Source organism: Notothenia rossii, assembly GCF_949606895.1.
Source record: "Notothenia rossii genome assembly, chromosome: 2".
Taxonomy (NCBI): domain Eukaryota; kingdom Metazoa; phylum Chordata; class Actinopteri; order Perciformes; family Nototheniidae; genus Notothenia; species Notothenia rossii.
The window spans coordinates 78,658,284-78,673,020 of NC_136904.1; the positions used below are offsets into that span (position 1 = coordinate 78,658,284).

At 41.8% G+C, this 14,737-nt stretch overlaps 1 protein-coding gene across 1 annotated transcript in view; it reads right to left on the reverse strand.

Moving 5' to 3' along the window:
* tanc1b (tetratricopeptide repeat, ankyrin repeat and coiled-coil containing 1b) overlaps positions 1-14,737 on the reverse strand; it is a 100,307-nt gene that overhangs the window by 26,921 nt on the left and 58,649 nt on the right. Inside the window, 3 exon segments of the mRNA XM_079667177.1 lie at positions 47-328; positions 1,976-2,098; positions 13,791-14,108. Coding sequence (XP_079523303.1) covers positions 47-328; positions 1,976-2,098; positions 13,791-14,108 — 723 coding nt within the window.

The following is a 14,737-nucleotide window of genomic DNA, read 5'->3' on the forward strand; positions in this document are numbered from 1 at the left end:
AGCTGATGTAATGCTCTTTCCAGAGGCAAACACTTAAATTGCTTACTTTTTGGGGAGGCACTAGGACTGTTAGAGGCAATCTGACGCATTCGACCTCCGTGGCAGCTGAGTGCTACGAGCCGGGAGATAATGGCCGTTTTTCCATAACCCACGCTGCCCACCACCACAGCGCCGTGGTTCTCTGCGGACTCGCTGGCCTTCAGGACATCTTCCAGCTGCTGGAACAGCCAATCCCGGCCCACAAACACAGAGTCTGTGGTGATGCTGGGCACCTCGAACAGCAAGGGCTTGAGCATGATGTCAACGGGTTTGTAGGGAGCAAATCGAGCTGAGGACAAGTGAGGGCAAAGAAACACATTAGAATTGCATTTGTTTCAATGTTGTTTTTTACCAATGAAACAACAAGAGTGTAAGGGACTCACATGACTTCAGTATGCTTTCTGTAATTAATCCTACTTTCCGTCAGTGCAGACTTTCAATCCAATCACTGCAATGTTGAATCATCAACCATTTAACTGTAAGCTCTTCTGTAGCCTCAGAATGATGTGCCAATAACACAATCATGCAAGGACAGCAATGGCTTTTTTCCAGGTAAAATCTGATTTTTGAAAACTGGCAACTTGCAAACTCATTCTGGGTTGGCCTTTATTTCCCCCCCCCAAAAAATATCCCCCATCCTTTACAGACAACATAAGTATATTGCCATATATGTTTGTCTTTTACTGAAAACAAAAGTTTCTTGACATTTTTATAGTTAAAAAATAATTACAATACAAGGAAAAGGATGAAAACATCTTAATATATTTACTTTGGAGAGATGTGTGAGGACTCCTAAGTGCACCATTTAAATAATGTGACAAAGAAAGCATGCCGCCACGATGCTATTTAATAAAAAGATGATTGCATGTTGTTACATTTAATGATTACTAGCACATTTGACAGATATTACAAACTTTCATTTTTTGGGCCATTATGGTGTCTCTTGGCAACACTAACATTATCTCATTACTTCATCCACTTTCAACATGACATGAAGTGGTATACCACTGTCTGCAGTTCCTGCCATTAATGGAAAAACTAAACATATGCACACACATATAACAGACATGGACGGTTCCTATGTAATGGTGTTTCTTCGGCAGGGATATAGAAATGATCACCTGACATGATGCTGCTGTATCAACGTCATGTTTAAGCAAGTGTGAGGACGCTTTTTCGGTTAAACAGTTTGACTATCTAATGATGTTGTTCTAAATTATTGATGTTCTCATCAAATATTCACTCTGTGGGATTTCTCAAGGCTGGTGAACGACAGCAATGATTTTATCTAAAGAGCTAAGTGTGTGCAGGAAATGTGGATATTGATAAAAACGACATCAACATACATTAGTGCAGTACTGTTAATATCCATACTCAGAATTTGAATTGTTTGAAATGAAAAAAATACTAAAATGTTGACCTTAAAGGTGGGGTAGGTAATTCCCTTCAGAAACACTTTTTGTTATATTCCATGGAATGCTTTTAACATCCTGATAGCAATGAATATATTAAATGCTTTGACAATAAATACATACAAACATTTCATCTGTGGAAGCCGTGGCACTGTAAAAAGCACGACCAATCATTTTAGACGGCTAAAATAACTGGATGGCCTACCTGCCTGTCAGCCTTCCATCTCGTGCAAAAACGTATCTCGTGCCCTCATTGGTCATGTGCGTGTTCGTGTGTGTTGGAGGAGGGGCACTTTCAAATTCTAGCGCACTCAAGTTGGTTTCTCCATTCTTACCTAGCCTACCTTTAACCTTCAAATAAAGGTGTTAGAATCCACCTAAGTGTTAAAAACCTACAACTCCTTCACTCTTTCAAACACTACCTTATATGGACATGGACGCACCAAATACCATTAGAGCTGAAACAGCACTTTATCCTCTGTCCTGTCCTGATACGATAACATCATAATGCTGAGTGCAGTCACCTTTAGAGTCCTGAGGGGGCCTTCCTCCTGTATTATGCCATGGTAGGCGGATGGATGTCCGCAGGGGTGTGTTGCGCTGTTCATCAAGAAAGCTCAGGTCTTCCAGCTTTGTGGAACTGGTCGCTGTAGACAGAGATATAAATGAAATTAGTGAAGCAGAACACTTGACGCATCTCGAGTGCATTTCTCACATCGACTATAGAGGGTAAATCAGAAACACACACAGGAGAAAAGATGACTGAAGAAGACGCCAGAAAGTGTGCTCTGAAATTTGCTGTTTCCTTGAGGCTGTGTGTGAAGGTACTAGTATACTTAAACAGATACATAAAAGTGTCCCTAGAAACATTATGCTCCTTTTTCCTTTGATTTGAACTGACAGCTACACACAATATAATGTAGAGAGATCTGTCCCCACAAACCCCCTCACTGGGGCCTACAAAGAGAGTAGATTACCTTTATGTTTCTTTAAAACAGAGAGGAAATAACCCGTTCAGTAAAGCTATTAAAATGTTTCTCTTTACAGGATTAGATTTATGTTGCTTAAAGTGGACCTATCATATATATTTGAAAAATATATTGTAGGGCCATACCTATATAAAAAATGTCTGTGAAGTTTTTTTTCAAAATACCAAACAGATCACCCATTACATTATTATTATTATTACATTGCATTTCGCTGACGCTTTTATCCAAAGCGACTTACAATAAGTGCGTTCGACCGACAAAATACAAACTTGAAGAAAACAGAATCATATAAGCACATCAGGTTTCATAGAGCTAAAACATTTCAAGAGCTACTCAACTGGCTTTAGATAAGCCAGTCCTTTATTAGTATATAAGTGCTTTGTTAATAATTCTATCGCTCGAAGTGGAGTCGAAAGAGATGAGTTTTCAGTCTGCGCCGGAAGATGTGTAAGCTTTCTGCTGTACTGATTTCAATGGGGAGCTCATTCCACCATTTTGGAGCCAGGATAGCAAACCCACGAGTTTTTGCTGATTGGAACTTGGGTCCCCCTCGCAGTGCGGGTGCAGCGAGCTGTTTGACTGATGCAGAGCGGAGTGCACGTGCTGGGGTGTACGGTTTAACCATGTCCTGGATGTAGGAAGGGCCAGATCCATTCGAAGCATGGTATGCAAGTACCAGTGTCTTGAAATGGATTCTAGCAGTTACTGGAAGCCAGTGAAGGGAGCGGAGGAGCGGCGTGGTGTGGGAGAATTTAGGAAGGTTGAAGACCAGACGAGCCGCTGCATTCTGGATGAGCTGCTGAGGTCGGATGGCACATGCAGGTAGACCAGCCAGGAGGGAGTTGCAGTAGTTTAGGCGTGAGATGACAAAAGTCTGGACCAGAACCTGAGTTGCTTTCTGGGTCAGGAGGGGACGTATTCTCCTGATGTTGTAAAGCGTGTATCTGCAGCAGCGGGTTGTAGCAGCTATGTTTTCAGTGAAGGACAGGTTGTTATCTAGGGTCACACCCAGATTTCTTGCAGTCTGAGTCGGGGAAACAACAGAGGTGCCGATGTTGATGGTTAGGTCAAGAGTGGGACAATCTTTTCCCGGAAAGAAAAGCATTTCAGTCTTGTCAAGGTTGAGCTTGAGGTGGTGAGCAGACATCCACTGAGAGATGTCTGCTAGACAAGCAGAGATGCGTGCGATGACCTGGGTCTCTGAGCGGGGAAAGGACAGAATTAATTGGGTGTCGTCAGCGCAGCAGTGGTATGAAAAACCATGCGGGCTAATGACTGATCCGAGCGAGTTTGTGTACAAGGAGAAGAGAAGGCGACCAAGAACAGAGCCCTGAGGGACCCCTGTAGTTAATTGACAAGGGTCGGACTCCGACCCTCTCCAAGTTACCCTGTAGGTGCGGTCTTTGAGGTATGAGGTGAGGAGGGAAAGTGCAATGCCTGAAACTCCAAGTTCTTGGAGAGTGCGAAGGAGGATCTGATGATTCGAGCCATGCCTCATATTGCTCAAACCCCTCTTTTGCAGCCCTGTTAGGGAAACGCAGATTTTGGGTCCTTAGCTTGAAAAAAAGAAAAGAAGAGGAGGCGGCGCTAATGCCTGATCAGAATTCTACTGGAGATAAAGTTAAATTCGGTTGTGATAAAACGCCATCCTGTTTAAACCACGTCAAGGATTATTTCTGAAACAGTATGGAGCTCAAATGCTTTTTCTCTTGCAGGTTTATCACAAGGTGAGTTCTTTTTTTATGACCTGCTTTTTAAACACGTGTGCTCTACAGTACAGGTTAGCTCTGAGTGTTAGCGAGGCTTGCTAATGTAAACAAAGACGAGATTACGTCCAAAACACGTCAGGCATTGTTTCTGATAGCAACTTTCTGTGGGTCCGCCGACGTCACCTCGGATGGACACGTCAGTTCGGGTGGAAATCTGTATCCGCTCGTTGTACACCCGTTTTTAAAATATTTGGGTACGTAGGAAAAGAGCGAGGGTTTTATTTTCTGACGCTGCGTGAGTTCCCCGACGCAGCGGGGACACATATTTATGTATAAAAGACATCACAAAGCGCATTTTGCGTGATAGGTTCCCTTTAAACTATTTTGGGACATTTAAACGTAATGGTGTAGAACAGACAACAATATTAGCGATGTGATGCACTGTAACGTAGGTGATCTCTGGGGCCGTAGATCTCGGCCTCCGTTACGTAGGATATAGCTTCATTATTGGCGAAGCATATTAATTGGTTCCACGCTAAAACATTGCACAGGAAGCATGTGAATATATGTAATTCATGCATCTACTTGTCACAATCTGTCTATGTTTTAGTTTATCTGTCTCTGTTTCCTGTTTTAGTTTGAAAAGTGTTCCCCCTTCTGTCTTGTCTGTTACTGGTGATTGTGTTCACCTGGTGCCCTGTGTTTCTCCTATATCCTCACCTGTGTCTTGTTGGTTTGATTAGTCCTGTGTGTATTTAGGTTCTGTTTTCCTGTTAGTCTGGGTGTGTGGGAGATCCTTGTTACTGCCGGTGACTGTGTTCACATGAGACAGTAATATTGAGGCTGTGTCATGTACCACAATGAGTAATAAATGCCCACACCGGGTTGTATTTGGACGTTCTGCCTGTGCCTCCGTGCTTGGTCGGGCCGCTCAATGGTCAGCTTCACATGCACACTATCCGAAATGATTTGAAAGTTATGATTAATTTGGAGAAGATTAATCATTATACTATAGGTTAAGCTTTCAACAACTTAAAACAAAGACCCTCAAAATGTTGTTGAAGTCATGCTTTTGTTGTATTTTTTGTAGTTGTATGTAAAGTATATACCAAAACTGACGTCTATAGATAAACTACTTGATGAGGCAGAGTTACACAACCATCAAACTTCGTGCCTGATGTATCAGACATGGTCTTGAAAGATAATAAAGATGTGCACTGTGCATCAAGGTTTCTCTACCAATTCACTGTTCCAACAATTATATCACCATGGTGATCCATGCTCTCTTGGCCCTGTTGAAGAGCAGACTCAAAGCCTCTGCTCTCTCCTTTATCAGCCTCAGCTGGGAGAGTATGTCCAAACACTCATCTCTTCTTTTCACTCCCTCTCCCCCCTCACTTAGTCGCTAACTTACTCTCTGGAATGTCCCACTTATTAAAAACCCGTCTGCTGACAACAGAGTCACTGAAGAAGCTGCCATCAATGCGAGCCTGACTGGAATAAAGGAAGGCCCTCGTGTTGCTTTTACTGCAGTGGATGAAGCATTCGAAATGAACCATAATGGACAGAATTGAAGCTACAACAAACTAGGTAAGGCAAGCATGTACTATAACATTTCAGTGAGTGCAGGGCAACACAGCACCTCACTGGATTCTAAAGCTAAACTGAGAAACGACTTACATCCAACAGCAGAGCCATGAAGGACAGTGGTTTTTCTCAAAGCCCTCCCCAAGTCCAAGGAGAGGAATATACTTGGGCAGGCATACGGACAAGTAGGCAGGGCGCAGACCCTCACCTTTATCCCTGGAGAGTGCTCGGAGTTGATGAGCTCAGTGAGGGCACACAAAGCGATTCCTCTGCCCCTGTGCATCCATGCAGGCACACTGGCAGCATTCAGCTGCCGAGCAGAGGACTTGGCTGCCCCCTCTTCAGCGCTCAGCCACTCACAGCATCCATAGAATCAGGCACTTGCTAAATTAGTGCAATGCTTTGCGAAAGAGTGTCATGCTCCCTTAACACTTACACCTATGTCTATGTGCTGCATGCATGTGCAGTCTCACAACCACAAAATAAATGATAAGCAAGCAGGAGTGGAAAGGAGGAGTGAATAAAAGGAAGTGGAAATGGAAAACTAAGAGATGTAGTTTCCAGTGGCTGATTACAATGTGTGATGTGCAGCTACTGTAGGATTAATCAGTGGCTGGAGAGGGGCATAAGGACACAAGAGAAAGGCATGTGAAATGGTGGTAGAAAAAACCCTAGATATATTTATAAATATGTAAAGGAAAGAATATGGCAAGGATACTGTGGTGGGAGGCGGTAAAGAAGATATATGAACAGAAGAGGAGAGAGAATAAATGACCACTAAAGCCCAATACTGACATGTGAACCACATGAAGAGGTCTCTCTTTTTTTTCTTCTCCGATTTCTTTACTACTTCTGGAGTGGAAAAAACAATAATGAAGCTCCAGGTACCAGGCACATATTTTTGCTCCTGATAACAATAAGCTTCAACAGAAGGCAAAGCTCAGTTTGATTTGCTGGAGTTCTTCAAATGCACACACTCCTCCACTTCTGTCTGTGATAAAGCATTCTGCACCATAACCATTTTCCTTTTTGTTAAATCATATCTTCAAGTCTTTCAGGGCAGAGAATTCCCACCGGTAGCTTTCAAATCCTTCCAACCCCCCCTTGTCTACCCTTAGACTCCTTATTCCTTCCTACTCTGGCACGTCTCCACTCATTGAAAAAACGAACATATGATACCTTGAAGTGTGTGCGTGCTGGCAGTGACTTTGAAGCCGTACAAATGTGTCAGACAGCATTCTGATGAAAATGATTTTTTCCTTAGGCAGCTCTGCCCTTGGAAAACTTCAGTGCAGAGTTCCCATGACAGAACAGAGCAGCCCCCCTGCTTTAACCACTGCCCCCCTTTTTTCTCTGACTTAACTCCACTTTTCTCTTTACCAAAGGAAACAGTCAGTATTCCTATCACAATGTCCACCTTCTTGCCTTTTCAAGATGAAGGAGATCAATTTAACCTGTGTGACATTGTGTGTGTAAAACTAAAATACAATGTTTTGAGTAAGGATGGAACCTCTGCAAATTCTCTATAAAATGTAAGGCAAAAATATTTGGTTGCTATAACACAGATAACAGTCTGAAACCCACTTCAATAGGTGTCAGGGCGACGGGGACAACTTCCATTATAACGTGATAATGATTTAAGCATAATCTTAATATCGATACGTCATGGTATACAATAATCACACATTAAGCAGATATTAGATCATGTGCTGTGTAAAAGATGGCACCTATGATCCTGAACATTTTGATGTCATAAAACTGGCAAAGTAACATGATAAAGAGAAACAAATGGTAAAAATACTCAATTAACATCCACCCATCCCTGTTAGAGATATCAGGAGGGGTTGGTGAATTGTCTTTGTTAAATACTTTAACATCAGCCCTCAAGCCCTTCTCTGACCTGTTAAGTCATTATGGCTTTAGCTTAAGAAGACTAAGTGAAAAGTGGCCTGAATACAAATTTGACGTGTTACCATGGAAACTTTTTTTTAAAAACCCCTAGCTGCAATGTTAGACTGCAAAAGTTAACATATTAAAGGTTCATTTTTTATTCTGATATCAAACTTTCAGTGCAGTCCTTTGATTATGAAACATTTTTTCAGTGCCACGCGTACAGGGGGCTTTCTTTATTGTCCTGGGATAACCTTACAACCTTCACTAGGTTTGGCAGACCCCAATGTTGGAACTAAACCAACTGCAACTCAACCATCTATGACATGAAACAACCTGCTCAATGGTGAAACGTGCTGACTTGTGCACAGACAAAACGTACAAGCTACCTGAGAAATCTTAACTTAATACACAATGACACTGCTAATAATGCTAACTGTATGTTTCCCATGTATCAATTTCACCAAGTTAACCATCTTATTGATTAGCAGATATACAGTTATAAACCAATCTATTGGACACATTTCGATCTGATGAACATACAAGTTATGGTATTGATTTTATCCTAAGGTTGAACATTTCATAAATATCAGTTTAAACGTCCATGGCATTTCATCCAAGTGTGATCGATATATTTCAGGCTGGAACAAAGTGGTGTATCTGCCAATCAACCTGACACACATATAGACAGACCGCGAGCGTGGCTAAAAGCATAATCTTACGAAAAAACAAAAAACTGCCACAAGGTTAAAAGCACAATACAGAGAGTATATACAAGCCAGTCTATACCTTTGCTAACTATTCCAACAAGAACCACAGCTAAGAAGAATAGAGACCGTGGATATTTAAAATAGGCATCCTGTCAAAACAGTTACTTAGTAGCTTTACATCGATTACATCATTGTCAATAGCGGGGTGCTGTCAGTCAAACATAGCCAGATGGCTCAGTGGTGGCAGAGAGGAGTGAGCTTACACATTGTCCCTTGTCAATGGAGTGCCACTGAGCAGCATTTTAAATGGCTTTGGAAAAAAAAGCAGATTGATCCCAGGATAGGTTTTTGTTTTGCTCCTGCTGTGACATAGAGGCATACACAGTTATCTGAGAGTAGACATTTTAACAGATGTCACTGTGACCTTTTAAGAGAGCTAGACAATATGAATGAGCTGTCATTTTTTGCATTCTTTAAATCTTTATCAAAACCAGAGGCAGAGGAGTATAGTATGGCTACCTGAAGACATCACACAAGATTGATAAAAACAGCTTCACAGGCCAGACATTTCACGAGACAAAATTGTCTCGAGTACATTAGTTTTTTACATATCCGTAAAAAATGTAAAATCATGCCTCCCTACTCCAGTACTACAGAGACTATACCTTGTTTAATTTAAAAGCTGCAGTACTGACAGACATGATTTTTTTTCAAGAAAAAGACTGTCTGACCTTTGCAAACATCATTGAACATCATTTGCAAACATCATTGAGTCATCTACAGATTGTAGATGAGGTAGAGATGACTTCAGTCTTTCCAATAAAATACAGATGGCTCTCAAACCTTACCATGTCACTGTTCTCCAAGGTTTTGATGAAGGAACAACATATCCTTGAAGTTGCTTGAAAATTGTCCAAGGACTTAGTTCAAGACCCATTCTAAAGAAGGATCTTGGATCCATTATAACAGAGCGTGAGTTTTGCCAGAAGAGCAGAGGACTTTGGATTAGAAACAAGTAAGTACTGTACCTCCACATGGCTCAGACCACAAATCTTTTTGGAATAACATCACAGCGCTGATGCACTACAGCACTACTCCTGAGCTCCAATGGCCCTGAGTCAACCACCGTGTCTGAGCAACCCGACTACAAGCAGCTCAAGCTAAGATTACAAAACCAGGAAATACCAGCGGCCACATTAAATATGGACCTTTGACTCTGTAATCGTAAAAAATTACAAATGTCTCAAAAACGTATTACCTGAATACAATTAAGAGTAAGGGTGGCATTGAGCGCCAGACACAATAAGGGCAATCCTGACAACCATTTTAAAGAAGCAAACTGTGTGTTTTTACATAAATGAAAACAATTTCTGTGCTGCAAAATCTGACAGTTGAATGTCTCAGTGTGGACGACAAAAGTGTATGTTGTTAATTTGTTGTTCAGGTTGTGGAAGCAATTACAAGTTACATTAAAAATAAATTCAATAACTTATTGTGTATCAAATTGAATTAATGTTAAGAAAGCCACTCATCTTTAGCAAAACATGTGATTTGTTTGTTTCCTGCTTCCCCAGCAGGGTTTTAGTTCTGAGCTGCAGAAAGAAAAGTACATTAAGAACGGAAGTTAAATGTTAAGTGAGTATTTACTGCGATAAAATGAGAAAAACAAAATTATCCACAAAGTAGGGCTGCTTACACAGTTAGAATCATAATAATCTTTAACCGGGTACATTTTAATATTAAGTGGATGATAAATGTCTGTGGTGGCTGTTGGCGTTGCCGTTGTGACAGCTTTTTAATGCTGCCTTGCGAGGTGAAAGAAAAATGTTCCTATGAAGAAAGGTGGCTAAGATGATTCCTTAGACTACCGACTAATGATGCAATTACCAACTGCTCGTAAAGAGACGTCAGAATTCAGCCCTGTTGGTGGTGACAGGTGGTGCAAGCCAACATTTGTGCAACTTGCCACGGCACATGCACGCTCTTCACGGTGCAGCTTGAGTTCCCACAGCAGCCCAGGGACAGCTCGCCACAGTATGTGTGTTCACCAAGGCGGTGCAAATGACACTTCTAAGCAATATGCCGACATTCCTTCCTCATACATTGCTAACATTCTAGCGGCACAGACATACACTTGTTGATTGGCATGAGACACATGGACAAAATCCACTTTGCCTGTAAGAAAATGTGGCTTTGTATATTTCAATGCTTTAGTTAATCGAAAGAGGAACATACTGTATATATACCGCTCTGTTAGGGAGCATTATGAGATCCAAGATGAGATACGTCGTTATTGCTTCAGCATGTTGTAAGTCCACTTGAATGCCAACAGGATGCCTCAAGAGATGACACACAACTTTAACTGGAGGAAGGAACCTTAAGATGTCAAAGTTCTTCACACTGTGCGCACACCTTGCAATAATCATGGTCGTTGGTACCGAGATCTCCTTTCACTCTTAGAGGCCATCTTACTTTTACTTGTCAATAGGACCCAGAGATACGTGACCTCCTATGAACTAGACTGTGTACCGTTTTAATGCAGATTTCAATGGTCTCAGATACTGACTCTCAATCTATGAGTATTGCATGAACGTTTACTGAATACAAATCTGAGAGTGTGACATGTTATTCAACCCCCAGCATTAAGGCATTGGGGGGATAAATGATCTGCTATCATTTAAAGTTCTGCATTACCCTAACTTAACATCTTTGGATAAAGTAGAGGTATAGCCACAGCAGACAACTTCTCATTATCTAATATGCTGGCATACAGAACAAAGCAATAGAAAGCAGTTGCAGGAACACGGAGTGAATGCACTAATAATGAATAGATTTCTTTTGGACAATAGGATTTAACCCTTTCTGCTCCTTCCTGCTTTATTATTTGTTTCTTTGTAAGCATTTTTTTGTAGAATACATTTTCCTTGAGCACCAAGTGAAAAATAAGCACTGTCCCTGGCACACCATGACACCAACGCAGATTGGTTTGGGCCATAAATGAGGATGTCTCTCACCGTGCCCTTGATGTATTTTTCTCAGGGCTCTGTGGCACAGCGTCAAATCTGAGGTGTGAATTCCGCAGGACCCTAAAGGACAACGGTGTATAACTATGACATCAGCCAATAAACACTTGGGAGGCGAGCACACTGGCACTCACACACATAAACAGGCAAATATGTCCTGGTCTGCTAGGTTTATGAGCCAGTGTGTCTGTGCCGTTAAGGTTTATGTCCTCTGCAAAATAATGATGAGATATCGAAGGGGCATGGTCTCATGGAACAATAGAGCCACTGAAATGCAAATGGCCGTGTATGTGCCACTTACTGTATGTCTGCAATAAATGCTCTTATTCAATTATAGGTTGGAGAAACATTATCCAAGTTTTGTGCAATAGCAGTAAAAAGTGCATTTTGAGCTATGGCATGAATTCTGTGTCTGAGTGAAGGTTACCCACTGACCATCAATCATTTATTCTGCTTCGATCTCTTATTCCCACTTCATCTTACCAATAGATAGAGAACACTGCAAGGCCAATCTTAAACAAAAAAAAAACGGTGTCTTTAAATCGCATTACATTTATTTGACTCGTGCTTTTTTCCAAGGCGATTCACAAAAGTTCACAAACAGGAACCTCAGCAAATTGTCACCAAAAACTGAGATAGAAAAAGAGAAAAACTATATAAGTAAAAGACCTGAGTGAATAGTTACTGTTTCGTAACAAGGTCAAACCCAGGGGAGGCATATTCCGCAGGAGCATTATAAGCATTTGATCTGCAACACATTGGCAGCTGCGGCGTCCAGGTGAAACGAGGAAAACACTCTTTGAAACTGTCCTACTGAAGCAAACAGTCAGTTAGTTTTAAATGCTTTTTAAATCTCAATCTTTAAGGTTGTTTTTTTCACTTTGCAATTTCCTGTGATTTCACCTCGTCAATGAAATAGTGTGCTTGTACAATGCAGTGTGAAAAGGTTAATCTGCTATACAAATGGTTTATCACCTCTTTTGAAAAGTGCTTTTTTCCTTAGGTGCACCATTCACACAATATTCATGTTCTAGTCTACAGCTTCTATAACAAGCAAACTCATGTCCTTTACATTTATTATGCTTTTATTTCTAGTAGCCCAGCAGTAAGCACGTTCACAACACATCCCCAGATTGAAGGTAGAGCTGCAGACTTCATGGCTGGTGATTTCACAGTTCACCAACACATAAAATCCAACAACTGTTTTTAGTGAATCCTAATGGTAGGCTATATAACACAGCTCAAAATGATGGTTCTCAAATACCACCTCAACCATGGCATATGGTGAGGGCTTGATTACACTTAGTCTTTGAATCTTCTCAACCAGCCTTTGGTCTTTCGTTTTAGAGGGAGATGTAAAACATTGCTGCGTGAGTTACATCAGGGCCAAGGTCAAAAGCAGCAATAACAGCGGGAGGTCGTGTGGGGGAGATGTAGGAATGGAGAAGGGGGGAAAGTGAGGAGCTGCGGAGGGATATCAACAACTGTGACAGCTGTGTGGATACGGCGAGCTGAGCCATAACACGGAGCTTCCAGGGCAGGAATGCAGAACAGATCAGCTAGACAGTGGTTTGTGCTCTGGTCCGCCCAAGCACCGCACACAACTGCAGCTGCCTAATCCCAAACTTCTGCCTTGATACCCCACTCCTTGTTGTAAAGCGCAACCCGGCTTCTGAGAGAAAGGCTCATTCTCTCTAGGTCTACAGATGCTTCTCTCTGTGTGTGTCCTGTCCCTTTGCTTGGACTACAAATGACAGCACACTTGTCAGCCTCAGGCACAGGTCGTATCATAGCATAACAAACTTGAACTGACTGACAATGGGATAAAGAGAGACACCCAAGCACAGTCAGAGAATTCCTGTCAGAATTCCTGTCAGAATAACAAATGTTGCTAGGCTACAAGAAGAATGTTTGCCTTAAATGTGTCATGTAATGCTAAATGAACGCAAGAGTCAATGAGGAAAGGTATACACACACATTCCTTTACCTCAGGGGTGTCAAGCTGAGTTTAGTCCACATACAGCCACATTTGATCTCAAGTGGGCTGGACCAGTTAAATCATAGCATAATAACCTATAAAAAAACTCAAAATTGTTAAACTTTCTTACATTTTTTACAAATGTATCTATTTTACATTCATTTCCACATCTGTGTAGTTATCCTGACCACTTGAACCGTAGTTACACACTAAAGCTGGAACTATAAAGGAAGAAGGTTAAGTTATACCCCTGCCTGGTAAATGTATATATACAAAATACATTAAAGTTGGGAAAACTGCAGTTAATGTCTTCTCTGTCATTTTTACACTTTGAAAAGTCATCACGCTGGCCGGATTTGACCCTCTGGTGGGCCTTCTGACACCCTGCTTTCCCGAATGTTTGACACCCCTAATCTACCTCTTAAAAAACAAAATCACAAAGGCTTTCAGTACCTGCAACAGAGTTGGGCCTAGGCATCATGAGGGAAGAAGTGGTCTGCGATGAGTATGGAAATGGTCCCTCAGGTGAGCGACTTGGAGGCTTCTGTGCCCCTGCGGCTGTGTTGGACTGCTTCTGGTCTGTCCTGGAGGGGGTGTCTGCGGGTGTGGATGTGGCGCTGTTGGAGTCTTCCTCGGCCACAGGAGAGCAGGTGTCAGCCCGCACACTCTGGGCCAGGCCATGGCGCCCGCTGCCTCTCAGGCTGCCATCTTTACTCCACTCCAGGCTGGAGCCACTGCGGTCATCATTCTCAGAAGAACTGGTGATGGTGGCTGAGGGGAGATAAAACAGTGCAGGCAATTAGAGCGAGCGAGGGAGGTAAGATGCTCTTTGTAGGTTATGAACATTTATCTGCCTTCATCTCTAATCTCTGTAATGGAGCTTTTAACTTTGAATAAAGCCCTGCTTTTTCTCATTGTCCTTCTTTAAACTCTTCACCACCTGACGTCATACTAATGGAGACAGTAATGAAAACTGGAAAGACTTTTAGAACAAATTTCCTGAGCCTAGAAACCTTGAATGTCCTTTGATTTTTTTCACCAATTATCTTTTGAAGGAACCACTGTAAGACTACCGAACTATAACACAAAATTCACACTAAAACATATTTAAGAGTAGAGTGAAGAACTAGTGGTAGAATACTGCCTTCAGTATTTTTGAGTTCAAACAGATATTTACTAACATGATAACAAATCCTTTAATCCTCCCTCAGGCCAACCTAACCATCAACTAACAATCCTAAAGGATGAGTGGAGGCCCACAGAGCTGCAGCTGGATGCAGAAACATCAGTGCGGTCAGAGGCCTGGATCTGATCGGCCAGCTGGCTGCGTTTGCATCACACACTCCTAATCTGGATTTCAGAATGCAGCATGTTGCATCATCACTCATTAACACAACATA